Below are 18,778 nucleotides of genomic sequence, written 5' to 3'. Positions count from 1 at the left end.
TTCAAACTCATTTAGTTTAGATAACGATGTTGACCACCAAGCTTTGCAAGTCATGCATGCACATTGTGTCAAGTACGGTTGGAACACATTGAATACGTTCAGCCACTAAATCACACACACTTTGTGCAGTATGACAACCGCATGTAGTTGCCAGACTCTTCAGAGGTGGCAGGAACTTCAGGAAAAAGGCAACGCTAGGCAGCTGCACACCTTATAATATCCTTGCTCATTGAGGGTTGTGCCAATGGTCCGGGCAGTGTCCTGATTTGGAGATACTTATTTTTTTAATAAGTTGATTTGGAGAGTCCTTCTTTAGGAAAAATTTGTTTTTTTTTTCTTTTTTCTCTTAGAATAAAATACAGAAGTGAAAAATCTATATATAAGGAAAAAACGGTTCATGTTTGGCTGTACGATATTGATGATATTTCTTACTCCTCACCCCTTTAACTGTCTGGTAACCAAAAGGTGGACAGTTTGGTTGACCAGTTGGAGGTTATTGTTACAGCCAGACATTAATTGATACATTGCTCTTTTTATTCCCAGGGGGAAGAGTCCAAATGGTTTCCTGTCTGTTATAGACTGCAGATTATGACCCATTACAGAATGACAGGCTGTCTAATGAATTCACATGGTATTAGTCTGTCTGGCCAGGCTAGATGACTGCAACATGTTCCGACCTATCTGTGAGTGAACTGATTCCTTAATAAACTTCTGTTAGATGAAAATCTGATGTTTTATTCACTTTTGTTGCTCGGTCTAATATGTTTGCCTTAAAGCAGATGTAAACTGTCTATAGGCCATGTATATCTGCACCTAGCATACTTATAGCAATCAGCTCTCATGCTGACTCTAGCTCCCTGCATTCCACCTGTGACAGATCCACTGTCAGCAGATTTTTAAAGGTTTTGTAACCTCACCTGGAAAAGGTCTGTCCTGTTGTAGATCAGGCATGTATGTTGTGTCAGTAATAGTTTTTGTAAATGTAGTAGCGATGTTAGATTTAATAGGATAAAAAACATAACATCTGGAGGCCTGCTTAAGGCTGCTGTTAGAGCTATTGTTTGTTAATTGGTGTTGCACCGATACTGATAACAATATCTGGCAGGGCCCCAATACTGCACTTAAATGGTAGTATCTGTATCGGCAAGTACCAACAGATAGGGCACTGATACCATTTTGAGAAAATTATTTTACATACAAGTAGTATGCAGTTCTTCATATACACAAACACTCACACACCAATTTTAAACAGATGGTATCGGTATCAGCTTATACTGCACAGCCGGTATTGGCTATCGGTATCAGACTGTGGTTTGTCTGTAAAGTGCATAGAGATGACATATGTTATGAATTGGGCTACTTAAATCAACTAAATTTAGTTTAATTGAAAATATGATACCATTTAATGTAGGCTACCAAAGTAAGTTTAATGATTTAAAGTTTTTCAATATGGATTAAGATAGTGGGCTGCATTATGGCACAGTTTGTAGCACTTTTGCCTTGCAGCAAGAATGTCTGCGGTTTAATTCCAAGCCCAGGGTAATTCTCTATTGAGCTTGCATGTTCTCCCTGTGCATGGTTGGGATTTCTCTGGGTACTCCAGCTACCCCGCCTTGGTCAAAAAATATGACTTAGGTTATTTGGCATCTCTAAATAGTCTTTGTGTCGGTGTGCACAGTTGTGTGTCTCTGCCCTATGGTAGACTGGTGACCTGTCCAGGGTGTAAGCTGTCTTTTGTCTGTAGACTACTAGAGATGGGCCCCTGCCCCACCATGACCCAGAACACATTAAGCAGGAGAAGATGGATCGATTCATGAAGTGATGCAATCGTTTGAAAAAAGTAATTTAAAAAGACATTGGGTCATTGTGGATTTTGGTTAGTCTCCCTGTCAGGTAATTTACCAGGGTTTGATTCCTTGATGGGAAGTACAAGCAAGTAATTATTTTCTGAATTCCCCAAATGTGGGACAACAGATTTATTTCTATTACATTATTATATTCAATTCTTTTTTTCTTTACTAGCCACAATGATAAGGTTACCTATGAACTATTAATGAGTCTTTGGCTGTTCTGTTGGTTCAAGAACAATGGACTCAACTTTGACAACTACATATTCAGATCTTGAACAGATTGGCACATGTGCATAAATATGGAAATGTATCTGCCTTTAATCCATCCTATCTGCATGATTACATACATTTCAAATGCCATCTTTAAGTCAAACTAAACAGCCGGGTGAATCTTTACTCCGAAATACAAAACTGAGTTTTAAAACCCTAGAAACTATTACTACTTTAAATCTTCAACTTGTACATTTTTCAATAAACCATTTCACAGAATATGATGTGTGACTTCTTCCTACTTGTCTCATGGTGAGTCACATATATTTCTGGACACCCAAGACAAATCTAAAATGCCATTTTTTAGTAACATTTATAGAATATGGTAATATAAAATCATCAAACCATTTATTAATAAGTTATTGCTTTTGATTTTTGTCAACCACCCCAAGATTTCTAATGGGCCTGTTAGGAATCCAGTTTGTGTGGGTTGTGTTTTTGTGTTGTTCTCTCCTTCCACAACCAGGCGCCACCCTGTTCTTGTTGGTCCTCCCACACACCTGCGGCTGGTTGTTTTCATTACTGAGGACTATTTGAGCGGTGGACTGTCACTACCTCGAAGCCAGAGTGTTTGCCAGTTTTGGGAAGTCATCCTGCAAGCTGGATGTTTGGCCTTCTCCCTCTGGAAGGATTGTTTGAGTCTCACACTGTGCAGGGGATTAACCTCCACAAGTTCCGTTCAAGTCCTCCTGGATTCCCAAGTGACAGTCCGCTCAATAGCTCTTTAGCATCCAACCAAGTCTAAACCTCTCCGCCCTCCAGTGATTCTCTACCTCTGGATACACCCACACTAACTGGATTCTGGGAGAAGAGGTCTTCTCAACCAACATGAGTCCCGTTTTTTCTGTTTATGAGATCCCCTGTTTATGGCTGCACTTTTGAGGAATTCATTACCGAATTCAAGCAAACCTTTAATCAGGATCTGGATAAGACACTGAACTCCCGTGAAATGCTGAAAGTTAAACAAGGACAGAGGTCTGTATCCGATTTCGCCATTGACTTCCGCATTCTGGCTGCTGCTTTGGGCTGGGATAAAACATCCCTAATGTGTGTTTACTCTAACGCTCTTAATGACTCTATTAAATATGAACTAGCCACCCTCGATGAGCCTTCAAACTCTGGAGGAGCTAATCAAGCTGTCTATCCTTTGGGACTATCGGATCCGAGCTTGAACCAAGGAAAGAGGTACCAAAGCTACTCCTTCCAAACCTTTTCCTTCAAGCAACCTCTCCACTGATCTTCCTACTGTCACTTCTCCGCCTGAACCCATGCAGTTAGGCAGCATGAGGCTAAGCTCTGAGCAGAAACAACACCGCATGCGGGCTAAGCTCTGCCTTTATTGTGGAGAGGCTGGTCATTTTGTCTCTTCGTGTCCCCTGTTGGTAAAAGTCAAGGTCCACCAGTAGATACAAGGGTACTGGCGGACCAGAAAATTTCCCCCTCTTCACCTCATCTACTTTTGCCTGCTTCTCTGCTAATCAACAATAAGTCTCTCTCACTTTCAGCTCTTTTTGACTCCGGTTGTGAACAAAATCTTATTGACACTTCCTTCATTCAGCAGATGGGTATTGAGATTATACCCCTTCAGAACCCTCTTTGAGTTTTTGCTCTGGACAGTAGAAACCTGCCCCAGATAACCCACTAGACACGCCCCATTCAGCTGACTGTTTCAGGAAATAATACTGAACACGTCTCCTTCTACGTTTTTCCCACAGCTAACTCTGCTTTCATTTTAGGATTTGAGTGGATCCATCTCCATAACCCCACTATTAATTGGACAAACAGGCATATTGACTCTTGGTCTGTAAACTGTCGCTCTCATTGTCTCCGATCTGCAGTTCCCCCTGCTTTCCAACCATCTGAGTCTTGTGAGGCACACCAACCTGATCTCTCCTCCATTCCTGTTGACTACCACAACCTATCTCAGGTATTTAGCAAAACTAAAGCCTATTTTCTGCCTCCCCACAGTCCCTATGACTGTGCTATTGATCTGCTCCCTGGAGCCCCTCTTCCCAGCAGCCGTCTGTTCAATATCTCCAAGCCAGAAAGGGAATCTATGGAGAAATACATTAAGGAGTCCCTGGCTGCAGGTATTATTCATCCACCTTCATCTCCTCTCTGTGCTGGATTTTTTTTTGTGGGAAAGAAGGATGGTTCCCTTAGACCCTGAATTGACTACAGAGGCTTAAACCAAATTACAGTCAAGAATAAATATCCTTTGCCCCTTTTGTCATCTGCTTTTGAGCCTGCTCAAGGAGCCACTGTCTTCACCAAACTGGATCTCAGAAATGCCCATCATCTTCTTCATATAAGGGTGGGAGACGAATGTAAAACCGCCTTCAAAACTCCCATAGGTCATTTTGAGTACCTGGTGATGCCTTTTGGTTTAACTAACGCATCTGCTTGTTTCCAGGCCTTGATTAATGATGTTCTGAGAGATTTTTGAACATTTTTGTTTTTGTGTACATTGATGATATCCTCATTTTTTTTTAAACACCTGTCTGAACACAGGATCCATATCCGCCAAGTACTGCAGCGCCTCCTAGAGAACAAGCTTTTTGTCAAAGCTGAGAAATGTGAGTTCCATAGGACCTCAATCTCCTTCCTGTGATTCATCCTAGAGGGGGGACAGGTAAGACCAACTGAGGAGAAAATTAAAGCGGTCCTGGATTGGCCTACACCTGAGAACAGAAAGCAGCTTCAAAGATTTCTGGGATTTGCAAATTTCTACCGTCGATTCATCCGGAACTACAGCCAAACTGCTCTACCCCTCACTTCTCTCACTTCCACTAAGGTCCCTTTCGTTTGGTCCCCTCAAGCTAAGGCAGCCTTTGTTCGTCTCAAGCACCTTTTTGCCACTGCTCCTGTTCTCGTCCAGCCTGATCTCACTAAGCAATTTGTGGTGGAGTTTGACACCTCTGATTCAGGCGTTGGAGCCGTCCTCTCCCAGATGTCTGACACTGATAACAAGTTACACCCATGTGCCTTCTTCCTTGCAGACTTTCCCCAGCAGAGAGAAACTATGACGTTGGAAACCGAGAGCTCTTAGCCATTAAGCTAGCTCTTGAGGAGTGGAGACACTGGTTGGAGGGAGCTCCACACCCTGTTCTGGTATGGACACACCATAAGAACCTGTCATACATTCAGTCCGCCAAGAGACTTAACCCACGTCAATCTAGTTGGTCCCTGTTTTTCTCCCAGTTTAACCTCTCCATTTCATTTCGTCCTGGCTCTGGGAACGTTAAACTGGATGCTCTCTCTAGGCAGTTTGCCCCAGACGAATCGGAGGAGTCCGCTGCTCCCATCCTGCCTCCTAGCTGCTCTGTAGCCACAGCTTCCTGGGAGATTGAGGACCTTGTTAGGCAGGCCCAACAGTCTGAGACCTGACCGTGGTACCGGACCCCCCAACAGAGTTTTTGTCCCTTCACCCATTCGTGCTCATGTAATTAACTGGCTCCACACTTCCAAGTTTTCTGTCCATCCAGGTATCAGTCGAACTGTGGCTCTCATTAGTCGATGTTTTTGGTGGCCCTCCTTACTGAAGGACGTAAAGGAGTTTGTTTTGGCTTGCCCGACCTGCGCTCGGAACAAGCCGTCTCATGAGCCCCCTACTGGATTGCTTCAACACTTGCCCATTCCCAAGAGACCCTGGTCCCACATTGCAATAGATTTCATTACTGGACTCCCCACCTCTAAAGGTATGACCACCATTCTCACAATCATTGACCGTTTCTCCAAGGCTTGCTATCTTGTTTCACTGAGGAAGCTACCTACAGTTTTTCAAACAGCCCAACTCCTGGTCAAGCATGTTTTCCGCCTCCATGGGATCCCTCTAGACCAGGGGTGGGCAATTCCAGTTCCTGGGGGCCAGTATCCTGCAACTTTTAGATCCATCCTTGGTCCAACACACCTGAATCAAATGGCTGAGTTACTTCCACAGTATGCAGTCGGTTCCTGCAGAGTCCTCCCAATTATCTGAGTACTTGATTCAGGTTGAATCAAAGGCACATCTAAAAGTTGTGGGATACCGGCCCTCAGGAACTGGGATTGCCCATGCCTGCTCTAGACATACTCTCTGATCGAGATCCTCAATTCATCTCACCGGTTTGCAAGGGTTTTTATTCGGCTCTTGGGGCCAAGGTCTCACTCACTTCCGGCTACTATCCCCAGTCTAATGGTCAAGTTGAGCTTATGAACCAGGAGTTGGAGACCAGCCTTGGGGGGGGGTGGGGGGGGGGGGTGGGGGGGGGGTTGTGGGTTGTGTTTTTGTGTTTTTCCCACACACCTGCGGCTGGTTGGCTCATTACTGAGGACTATTTGAGCGGTGGACTGTCACTACCTCGACGCCAGAGTGTTTGCCAGTTTTGGGAAGTCATCCTGCAAGCTGGATGTTTGGTCTTCTTCCCCTGGAAGGATTTTTTGAGTCTCACACTGTGCAGGGGATTAACCTCCACAAGTTCCGTTCATGTCCTCCTGGATTCCCAAGTGACAGTCCGCTCAATAGCTCCTCAGGATCCAACCAATTCTAAACCTGTCCATCCTCCAACGAGTCTCTACCTCTGGATACGCCCACACTAACTGGATTCTGGGAGAAGAGGTCTTCTCAACCAACGTGAGTCCCGTTTTCTCTGTCTCTCCAGTCATTGCTCAAAGTTCCCACGGATCCTGAACTAACCGCTGATACTTCCCTTCCCTCTTTCAGTTCCGGTTCACCAGCACACTGAGTTTCCTGAATCCTACCCCCGCTGTCCTTATCAATTAACCTGTTCATACTTCATACCCTGGTTCTCTGAGTGGTTTACTGCATGTGGGTCAGATCTCTTAAGAAAACCATGACAGGGCCCAAAAATAAAATCACTATCCGAGCTGAATTATGAAGAATAAACAACTGATTTATGCTGATGAAGATTCTCAGTCATCCGAACAACTGATTTACTTAATATAAACTCAAGCTTATTTAAGAGGCCTCTGGAGATGAATTTTAATTCAATGATCACTGATGTTAACAATAACCTAAATGTTAAAACTTAACAGAATGGCAGCAGAAAGTTTAAAACATACCTCATATTTGACTGTTTTTTAACTTCATCAACTCTTTAACAGCCTAAATGTTATGGTTTTTCCCATTTATTGTGACTGAGTGTTCAGTTTCTTCTATCAGTTTTCCTGCTTTGTTCTTTCATTTATTGTCCATTATATACAAGCAGTCTTTAGTTACTCTCGTTTGCCCCCTTGTGCCTGTTTTCTTTTCCCTTGGATTCCTTCTGGCCAGTTCCACCCACACCTGCTCTTTATTCAGCTCATTAGTCCATCCTTTAAACTGTTCCGTTTAAATACTCCACCTCTGCAGTAACTCAGTTCTGTTTTTTTTGTCGTTGCTGTAGTTGTCTTCTCAGCTCGTCTCTCCCTGGCTCCTCATGCTCGTTTTCCCCTGATGTCTTCATGGTTTTTGGTTTGTTTAACATTTTTAATTTGGATTTTTGGATTGCTGCCTCTGTTACCTGTGTTCTTAAATTAAATCTGTCAGAACTCATCCCTGCTTAGCTCATCTCTGCATCTGGGTCCTCAAGCAACCTCATCAGCCGTTGATGATGATTGATGATCATTGATGACAGATTTTACTTCTGTTTTCCACAACATAGTTTCTAACTGATAAAGATACATTTTGATATTAATCTATGGCAAATAAGTGAAAAACAAAGAAGTTTTAGCATGTTGGGACATGAAATGAAGTTCTTTGCCAACCTTTAGGCTGACATCTCTTCCTCATCTGCTTAAAGAGACAGTTCCCCATTTCTACTAACAGACATTCTGACCTTCAGTCAACAGTGTGGAAGCTTTACCTCTGGTCTTCTTTGGTCTGACGTTGATCTGTCCATAGCTGATGTCCTCTGTCCTAACTGCAGAGTAAACTGAACCTGGATCTTCCTCTGAGGAACAACAACACATGAATTACTGTGGGTACATTAAGATCTGTTAGCAATGATGAAAAAAAAAACAACTTTGGTGAGGATTTGTAATGAAAATAATGTATAAGAAAGCATCAGATTCATTTATTTATTTTTTTAGTCCTGCTGCTGTTAATAAAAAAAAGTTAAATATAATAATACTTGTGGGACCCAGAGACCACAGAGCTGCTCATGCATCACCAAAACAGAAGTAAACAGACCGTTGAGCTATACTGCATCTACGCACACACACTAAAACCCTCAGCCCACAATGAAGTAGAAACTATGACAGTCCAGTTTGGACTAACACCTTTTTTTATTTTTAAACCTATCAGATCTATTCTGTGGTGACATCAGGCTGTTCTGCTGCACTAAAGCTTCACTGGAACCAACAGCATGAAGTATGGTGGTTTTATCTGAATGCAAAGAAAATCAAAGAGTCTAACAGTCAGAGAGGAGAATTTAACCTTATGATGGACAAACAAAAACATCTGAATTGGGACCTTTTAGTTTAATATAGGCTAAACTAAATGAATCATAGATAACAAAATGTAACAGCAGTGTAAACAAATGAAGGATCATTCCTACCTATGATCCTCTGTTTGTCTCCAGCCTCTCTGATGATGATCTGTCCATAGCTGAAGTCATCTGTCCTCACTGCAGAGTAAAGTGCAGCTGGATCTCTGTCTGAGGAACAATAAAACACCTAAATTAGTGCAGGTCTATAAGGGGTTCTGTTAGCTTGCAGATGATTTAATGAGAAATTCAATTTCTGTTCAGATCTTTTCACTTTTTAATACTGTTGCAGTTGATAAAAATATCCCACTTTGTGCATCTTTGTTTGAAAGAGAAACTAGAGTTGACCAAATCTAATAAGCAAAGTTAAACAGTCAATGGTCAACCAGGTATGCAAGCATACATGCAGCAGTTAGTGGCACAGAGGTTTGAGCTAGAGTCCTGCAACGGGTCGGGTACCCGACGGGTCACCTGCAAAAATGCTCTTTTGCGGGTGAAAAATACATAAATAAAAATAAACGGGTCGGGCGTCGGGCGGATATTTTTTTAGTGCGGGTGGGTAGTTGGCGATTTTTTTTTTTATGCGTGTCTATTGTTATGGACATCAGAAATGTTATTTTAATCAGGCACTGTCTGGGGTCACCCTTGTTGCAGCTTAAAGCCCTGCTGGCAGTGTGGGGACTTCCCTCCAAAAAGGCCACAGTCAGTGCATACACGTCTGCTGCAGTGTGAATGGCGCTGTTCTGCAGCGCAGCATACTATAGCCTATTACTTGATTTTTTAACAGGTCGGGTTGCGGGTTAAATATCAACGGGTCGGGTCGGGTTCGGATTTGAATTGAAGATATCCGCGGGTGACAGGTCGGGTTCGGTAGTCATCCTAACGGGTTCAGGCGGGTGCGGGTTGGTAAAACTCGACCCGTGCAGGACTCTAGTTTGAGCTGCTTTAAGGTAATATGGCATAACCAGAATACCTGGAGTCTGTTTCACAAAGCAGGGTTAAGAAACTCAACCTCAAATCCTCAGAATTGATCTAGCCTAAGGTTGGAAACTCTGAGTTTTCAGTTCACAAAAGTTACTGTGACAACAGGAAGTGCCTATTTCCCCCCAATGGAACTAGAGAGTTTAATGAAGAAATTAAGAAAGAAATTTATGCATTACACAGTCTGTGTACTACATACATGTATTACATAAAACTGCACTTCCAATATTCACCACTGTTCTGCCCCATTTTCCTTTTTCCTATGAGCACGGAGCAGTCGGTTTGCTTGGACTCACAATAACTCATGGTAAAGTTTGGTTTATACTCAGGAACCAGGTTGTCTGCGTGTGTGTCACAGTTAACGCAGATGTGCCCACTCCGCAGGCACTCTGCTGCACCTCTCCAAAACTGTAGGTGACTGCAGACATTGCAGCAGACAAGAGGCCTCTGATCAAATCTAGGTCGCTCTACTCTATGCGTATTTCCTGTTTGGTACCTTACCGACTTGTTTTGTTTGTATGACCGCCATTGTGGAAAACGACTGGTGAAGATGGACCAGCTAGAAGAGCGAGGTGCGCGAGAACGCTGGGACCCTTTTTCCACCTGGATCCCCGCTCTTTTTTGCCCTCATGTCCCTCCGTTGTGTCACAAATTTGCCCCCACTTCTCACCACCTTGGCTGCATCTAGACCCACAGCTAGTTCATGACTGGCCCTCTTGCCTTGTGGCGTGGAATAACATAGCGCAGACCACGCTTCAATATTGGGCATAAATCAAAAATATCTGCGTCAAGCTCACTACGACACACTGCTGTGGGAGGAGGATACACTGGACCTGACCTTTCCAGCAGACACAAGGAAGGCTGCATTTGCTGCCCACATAATGAGTAGTCTTCCATTCTGAACATGCCTTGGTGCCGTGGTGTTATCTAATTGGCCAAAGAATCTGGCCTTCAGAGGATGTAGCCACCAAATTTGAACTCAGCAACTGTAGATGAGAAGGTAATCAATATCCCTCATTCCAAAAGCAATGGGTTGTACCCCGTAGAGAGGATCAGTGTAACTGCAAAGGGGGCATGATAAAAATGTATTAAAAATATTGATAGCAATGTTTAACAGTACAGTACACAGTGAAATAAACAGTTAACATTCCAATGATTAGACCTGCAAAGATTACAGTTTAAAAATTTAAAGGACATTGTTGTTTATTTTATGGAATTATGTAATTTACTCAAGTTGACTTTTCTTTGTTCAATTATTGGAAAGGTTGTGGGGTAACTGAGAGGGTATAAAGCTTTCTTATAAGCCTAAATCAAAGGTGGGCCCTGCCAGAAAAGTGTGGAAACCACTATCCCAAAGTAAGGTCAGTCACCTTTTTACCTTATTGAAGGACATCACCAAAATATTCTGTTTTAAGAGGTTAAGCAGTATTCTGAAAGCCCAAGGAGCCCGGTGTTTGAGGAGAAATGTGATCATGATGATGGCTACATGACTACACTATTCATCCAGCATAAGCTCCAGTTAGTCCAGAATGTTGCTTCTATTACAAAGAAACCCTGTTCATACAAAATATTTCCATTGCCTTGAAAAAAAACATCACTGTCTTACATTCCAAGTCTGTTTTGAAGTGAAAATTTTACTTTTTAACATTCAAAGCCTATTATAACCTTGTTGACTCATATCTGAGAGCACTTCATGAAATCTATGTACTTTTCTGTACGTTAACCGCTAGCTCTGCCACACATTTGTCGTTTTCAAGCGGTTTTCCAACCTGGGTCAGTTGCCCATTCCATGTGATACTTCCTCACTAGCAACGCTGCAGTGTCACAACATTGTTTTACCCAGAAGTCATAATAAAAAATTCTTTTTTGTTCTGTTATGCAATGTGTAATTTCATAGTTATGATGCTTTCATGTGTTTTATATAACGTAAGGTCATCTTGCAAATCTTTTTATGGTGCCTTTAAGTAAAATGTATTATTATCATCATTATTATATTTCTTTGATGTTCCTGGTTAACATCCTTTTCTGATTTTTTTTTAACAATTTAACAGATTACATTCATCACTGCAATACAGATGATATTCCGTTATTTTTCTCCTTTAAACCTCATTAGGTTTGTAAATATTATCTCTTACAGAAGTATCCCTTTAAAACAATAAAAGGCCTATATCATAAAAAAATCTACTTTACTGAGGTTTTAAGAACATTATATTGCTAATACTTCATGAAAATCATGCTTATATTGTACAATATTTTACAATATCACAAATTCTGCAGTCTGAGCAGCAGCCCCTCCCGGTCCTGTGAAAACCAGTAAATGGGGAATGTCTAAATAGAGATACCCCTTCTGGGAAGTTTCTACTTTAACCAGGATGCGATGATCTATTTGCTGGGTTTTATTTTTTTGAGTTTACAAAATTTAAAAGACATTACAAGAAATTATAAGCCAATTATAAATATTAGAAAAGATTCATCCCCACAGTATCCAGTCCCAATATAAACTATGACACTTCAAAATACAATATGTGGAAACAGCTTTTACTTCAATACTTACAATATCCTACTCGAAACAGACGACAAACTATGATCCCAAAAAGCAGCCAGAGCTACAGTCAATCAGGCTAAGATTGTTTGAGAATGGCTTAGTCAAAGTCTAGGCCTAACTCAAATGAATATTATACTTGAAGATTGTGGATTGTTCAAAGATTGTAGAAAAATACTGCAGAGGACTTAAAACCATATCTGCAGAAAATGTGGTTCTATAAAGTTCTGACCAAGAGGGCCTGGCTATAAATATTAAATTTAGGTGAATTAAGTAGATTTGCATCACAGACAAAAGACATTTGGACATGTTAAAGTCTATCAATCATTCAAAATGTATCAAGAGAAACAAACAAACAGATTGAGAAAATTAATCAAAGCAAGCATCAGGGGTTGATGTGGCTTTATATAGAAAATATAATGAAATTAAACCTCCTTTTCCAACATTTGGTTTTTAAACTCCTCTTTTTCTTTTAGTGTTTCACTTTCTGGAGTAGCCACAGCGAATCCGTCTGTTAAATCAACTACCTTCATGTCCTCTTTTATTATATCCATAAATGTCCTCCTTGGTCTCCCTCTAGGCCTCCTGCCTGGCTGTATGAGCCTCAACCTTCTTCTACCAATTACTATCCAACCTTATTACATGTCCAAACCACCAGGCTTGATCTAAACACCTAACATGAGCTGACCCTCTGATGTAGTCATTCCTGATCCTATCCATCCTCTTCACGCATGCAAAGATCTTCAACATCTTCATCTGTGCTTCCTCCAGGTCGGCTTCCAATCTCTTCCTCAGCGACATTGTCTCTTAACCAGACATCACAGGTCTCATCACCCTCTTATACACCTTTCCCTTCATTCTTACTAATTCTCTTTTATAACAGAACTCACCTACCTGCCCCTTCCCCCTCTTAATGTATTTGGAAACAGGTTTTCACCTCTTAACTGGACTTTATACCGAGGGCCTTGTGTCTGAGCTGACCGAAGGAGTGAAAACAAAGTAGGGGTAGGAGCCTCCAACATGGCAGATGGAGGCAGGAGCTTCTTCTATGCAACAACTCCACTTCCCCATCTTAAAAATACTAATCAACAGATTAATATCTATTTTATTCTCAGTGGTTTCCTGCCCTTTACCAATAGGTTTTCAAACCATCACACTGTAGAGAAAATCTAAGCTAACTACATTTACGCTTTCTAAAACTGGTATATGATTATATTTTAAGTTAAAAAAAAGACACATCTTTAAAACAGACAAATTTCGAAATTGGTGTCCCTTCCTGCAGACACACAATGCAAACATCTATAGTAACAATTACTGAGCTTTACTATTAAAGAAGTGTTTTTCAAATCCTTTAGATTTCCGTGTTTAAACTTTATAGAAGCATAGGAGCCATCATGATAAATATCTTGACTCCTGCAGAGAAATATGTATAGGTTTTATTTTTACCTTCAATAACAGGAAGCTGGACGACCACAGAGCTGCTGGTCTGTTAACTGAATAACCACAGGCTGCAGATGCACAGCGCAGTAAAAAATGTCTGAAAGCCTCCAAAATGATGTAACTCATGTCTGAGGTAATATATTCAACATAAAAAACTGCAGGGTTTTTCCTTTTTTTTTCTTTTTTTATTACAAAAATAAATCTACTTTACCAAACAGAAATTCCTGGGGCCTTTCTAGATTACCTTCAAATGGGGAATGAAGCAGTGATGCAACAAACTTTTAAAAGGAGAAGAAATAACAGCAACAAAAAACTTCCATCTTTAGAAAATAATTGTGGAAGATCTAATTTCTCTTTACAAAAAATGTCTGTTTTGATTAGCAATTAAAGAAACCTCATATCAATCCAGCAGAAAATGTATATGTCATCTTTGTTTCAGTCTTTAGACTGGAAAAAATATAATTTAGATTAGCATGTATATTATTAGAAAAAATACCTCTGCCGCTTTTGATCAGCTGCTGTTGATTATTGAGGATTTTCAGTTCACTGTATGTGATGCTCATTTCCTCTTCCTTAGTTTCTTCAACTGGAATCCAGCAGAAAACATCAGATAATTAGTTTTTAGTTTTTGAAGAGAATAAGGAATGTTTTCAATAAATGTTATCTGCAGTTATTTCAGCTGTTCCAAAAACAGATCAAGTATTAAAATGCTTAAATGAGGAGCTAGTTATATTGCAGCTCTCTTTGCTCTGACACATTATGCAAAATCCCTCAAGTTCTAAAGCATTGAACACTTACCTTGAGATTTCCTGCAGACACATCGTCTCATTAGAACCAGAAGTAAAACAAAAGAGATAAAAGTGGCAACAGGTATTGTGATCTTGAGAAAAGTTTGGCCAGAGGTGGTGGATGTAGACTGTGGAGTGGTCATATTTTCCTCTGGAATAATTCAAATATATGTATTTAATTCTTGTCTCTTAATGAAGGTTGAGGCAGAGAGAGAAGCTGCTGACCTTCAACAGAGATCCAGCTGGATGGAGACTCTCCATGACCCCTGATGTTACACCTGTAGAGGCCTTCATCAGAGCTGGTCACATGGTGGAGGGTCATGTGACCTTTGGGCTCAGTCCTGATGAGGGAGCCATCTTTATAGAAAGCAGCTGGGAGGTTGGAGGGAGTGGTCCAGGTTAGACAGCTCAGAGTGACGTCATCTCCCTCCATCACAGGGAGGACAGGACTCTGCAGGATCACTGATCCACCTCAACACAGAGACAAACTACAGCATTTCATCCATTTCCACACAGCTTCATCAACACTAACTCCACAGTCTGATCTTACCAGTGACAGTGAGCTGGATGCTGCTGCTGGCTGCTCCCTCTCTGGACGACCAACACCAGTAAACTCCACTGTCTAATGTGTACAGGTAGCTGATGTTACAGGTAGAACCAGCTAGTTTCCCCCATCCATCTCCACACTGAGTCCTGGTTCCTCTGGTTGTGTTCCTCCATACAGTCCATCCAGCAGAGCTGTTGTTCTCCTCACAGCTCAGAGACACAGAATCTCTTATAAAGAACTGAGATCTGCTGGGACTCACAGTCAGAGCAGCTGCTGGAATGAAAAATCTGATGATTGATTTTATTTTCATCAAAGCAAAGGGTTAACAGAGGTATTGCAGTAAAACCCTGTAGCCTAAACTCATCTGTTTGTGTCTGTTATATAGATTACTTTTATAAGTATAAAAAGGCTTATTCTTGTGTTTGGTATCATACCAGCAAATACTGACATCAAGAACTACAAAATATTTCACCAACCTTTGTATGTTGTGCAGCACACCAACAACATGGAAGCTAAACGGAAAAAAATTAATTAATCACATTTATTTTTTTACATGAAACAGACACAAAAAGACAGTGTTATGGAAAATATTCCCTCTAAAATTATTTTGAACAATCATAAATCCTAGTTTCTAGATGGATCAAAAGAGTGATATGCAGTAGAAATTATTCAGATTAAGAGTTAGACTTAGACAGATTTATTTATCATTTTGTTTACACGGTGTAAAACAAAAAGAAATTGTGTTTAGAACAGCTGTCTGGCAAATTTCTTTTTTTTTTAAAGTGCAGCCTTGAGAAATACTAAGAAATTTATAAAAACATGTAATATAAACACAATTCTAACCTTTTTTCCTTTCTTTTTCTTCATTTTTTAAAAATAATGATAAGATATAATAAATATATTAAAATACAATAAAATAATCCATTTTACAAAACCTTCAGCAGTCTAATGGCGGTGGGGAAGAAACTGTTCTGGAATCTGCTGGACCTGCATCCAATGCTTTGATGTCTCTTCCCAGAGGGCAGCAGGGAGAACAGTCCATGTTGGGGGGGTGAGGGGTCATTGATGATGTCACAGGCTCGGGACACGCAGCGCTGGGATGAAATGTCTTTAATGGAGGGAAGAGGAGCCCCCATGATCCTTTCTGCTGTTCTCACCACACCTTCTGTAGAAGGTGGTTATGATGGGTGTGGGCAGGTGGGCTCTCCTCATCCTCTGCAGGAAGTCCAAGCACTTTTGTGCCCTTCTGACCAGTGAGGTGGTGTTTCCAGTCCTGGTGAGGGTGTCTGTGATGTGCACCCCCAGGAATTTGGTGCTGTTGACCACCTCTACAGCTGAGCTGTTGATGAGCAGTGGAGGGTGGTTAGGCCGGTTCTTCCTGAAGTCCAAGATGATCTCCATGGTCTTCTGGTGTTGCTGTTGTCATGGAAAAGATCCTGGATCTTCTGGCTTTAGTTCTGCTTCATGGATCTGATGGCACGGTTTAAGTTGGCACGCGCTGTTCTTAGTGCCTCTTTATCACCAGACTTGAAAGCTAAGTTCGGTGCTTTTAGAGATTTCCGAACCTCTCCATATATCTAGGGTGGTTGGTTGGCCTGGTTGGGAATGTTCTTTTTGATGCTGACATCCTCAATGCATTTGTTGATGTAGGCTGACACAGTCATGGCATACTCATCAATATTTAATAAGTTGTCATATGTTGCTGCAGCCTTAAAGATGTTCCAATCAGAGCATTCAAAACATTCTTGGAGTGTCTCCATGGCGCCCTCGGATCATACTCTGACCTCTTTAACTGTCGTTTTAGACCTGATCAGCTGGGGCTTATATGCAGGGAGAAGCATGACTGAGAGATGATCTGATGAACCGAGGTGGGGGCGGGGGGTGCTCTGAATGCATCTTTAATGTTAGAGTAAACCAGGTCTAAAGTTCCTTCACCCTGAGTTGCAAAGTCCACATGTTGGTAGAAATGAGGGAGAACAGTCTTCAAGTTAGCCTGGTTAAAATCCCCAGCAATGATGAAAACGCCCTCTGTGTGCAGATTGGAGCTCAGAGGTAGCCTGGTATAGAGCCTTCATGGCCTCTTTAGTGTTAGCGCTGGGGGGCACATAAACAGCAGTGATGCTAACCATACTGAACTCTCTGGGCAGATAGAACGGTCTGCAGTTAACAGTCAGAAACTCGATGTCTGGAGAGCAGAAGCTGGCGACTGGTCTAGCATTTTTCACCAGCTGTTGTTGATGTAAACACAGCCCACCACCCGAGTCTTACCGCTTAGTTCTTTGTTTCTATCGGCGCGGCATAGTGTTAGCCCCTCCAGGCTAATAGCATTGTCCGGTATTTCTGGATGCAGCCATGACTCCGTCAAAATGATGGTGCAGCAGTTACTGATCTCCTTCTTTAAAGACAGTTCCAGTCGGAGTCATTACTGCGCGTTACTCAGGTCGCACAATGAACCTTATTTTCATGATAGGACTGGTGTGCGCCTTGTCATGAGAGAGGGGAGGATGAGAATGGCTGATGTATAGTGAGATCCCGTCTGTCAGTTGGGTAGGTGGGTGTTTCCGCTGGCGGGTGTTAACGTACAGCACACACAGAGAGATGGAGAGTGAGGAGGATCCAGCAGCAAAACAGCGTTTTCCACATGGAAATACTGGTGTTACGTCGAGCTGCGTTTCGCATCAGATACGGTTTCCCCTGCTATCCGCACAGCGCAGGCGGCACGATTCAACGCGCAGCGATTGGAAACGCGCATGCTCGCTAAATGCGGGTAACAGCCGTTCTGTGCTCGCGCCACTGGGGAACTATGGAGAGCGTGAAGGATCAAATGTTAGCCTAAATGGAGAAAGAGAGAAATCTGGATGGATGGATGGATGGATGGATGGATGGATGGATGGATGGATGGATGGATGGATGGATGGATGGATGGATGGATGGATAGATAGATAGATAGATAGATAGATAGATAGATAGATAGATAGATAGATAGATAGATAGATAGATAGATAGATAGATAGATAGATAGATAGATAGATAGATGTTGCAGTATCTATAACAACCCAAACACACAGGATTTCAGAATTAGACATCCCCAGTTATTAATTTCATACACTCACCAGATATGAACACCCTGTTACCCCTTGCTCACACTGGCTCCGGTGCGGTTACCGAGCCGACGGAGACCGCAACTCCCGCACACCCCTTCTCACACACCCCTTTTGACTACGGTGCGGTGAGGCTCTGCGGCTCCGGCAACAGGTCCGGAGATTTAACAGAAGTTCACTTGAGTTCACATAACTTCACGCGATAACACGGCCCAAATAAGGATATTTGCGAGAGCTTGTTGCGGAGGGCTCCGGCACGCCGCAAGGATAGCTTTCTTGCTGAATTTTCTGCAGCGCCGGAGTGTCTCGGTAACCGCAGCCGGACAGCTCAGCAGCCGGTGAGAGAGGTTTACGTCTTTTTAATGACTTGGAATCACTGCGGCGCCGCACCCACCGCACCGCAACGGTAAGACCGGAGTCGGTGTGAGCCAGGGGTTAAAAAACTTCACACCCATGAGTAGAGGTAATGCAGCTTGATGATATTTACACCGCATCAGATACCATTCCCCCATGTAAAGCTGGGGGAACGCTATCTGACGGGGTATATAGGCCCGTCAGATAGCGGTCCCCCCTGACGTCATTTACGCTGAGTTGCAAAAAATGCTAAATTCTCTGCAGGTTCTTGTCTTTGTCGTCCGCTCTATTCAGCTGGCTTTAGAAACACACGGCGAGAAGGTGGGGGCTGGGTGGTGAGGGTTACGGGGGCGAGAAACGCAAAAATAAGGCAATAGTTCCTTTTTCTAGTAACTAGTTACTTTTATTGTGGACTAACTCAGTTAGTAACTCAGTTACTTT

The 18,778-nt window shown here is 42.2% G+C and overlaps 1 protein-coding gene across 1 annotated transcript in view; it reads right to left on the bottom strand.

The window, feature by feature from the left end:
- Positions 1–14,510: 14,510 nt before the first annotated feature.
- Positions 14,511–18,778, bottom strand: part of LOC119798651 (high affinity immunoglobulin gamma Fc receptor IB-like) — a 15,765-nt gene continuing 11,497 nt past the window's right edge. The window contains exons 2-4 of the mRNA XM_038308207.1: positions 15,359–15,394; positions 14,886–15,155; positions 14,511–14,806 (exon numbers count right to left, since the gene is read on the bottom strand). Coding sequence (XP_038164135.1) covers positions 14,511–14,806; positions 14,886–15,155; positions 15,359–15,394 — 602 coding nt within the window. The remainder of the gene's footprint in view (positions 14,807–14,885; positions 15,156–15,358; positions 15,395–18,778) is intronic.

This window comes from Cyprinodon tularosa, unplaced genomic scaffold (genome assembly GCF_016077235.1).
Source record: "Cyprinodon tularosa strain WSP-4 unplaced genomic scaffold, ASM1607723v1 ctg631, whole genome shotgun sequence".
Taxonomy (NCBI): Eukaryota; Metazoa; Chordata; class Actinopteri; order Cyprinodontiformes; family Cyprinodontidae; genus Cyprinodon; species Cyprinodon tularosa.
This window is presented reverse-complemented; position numbering and strand designations above follow the sequence as displayed.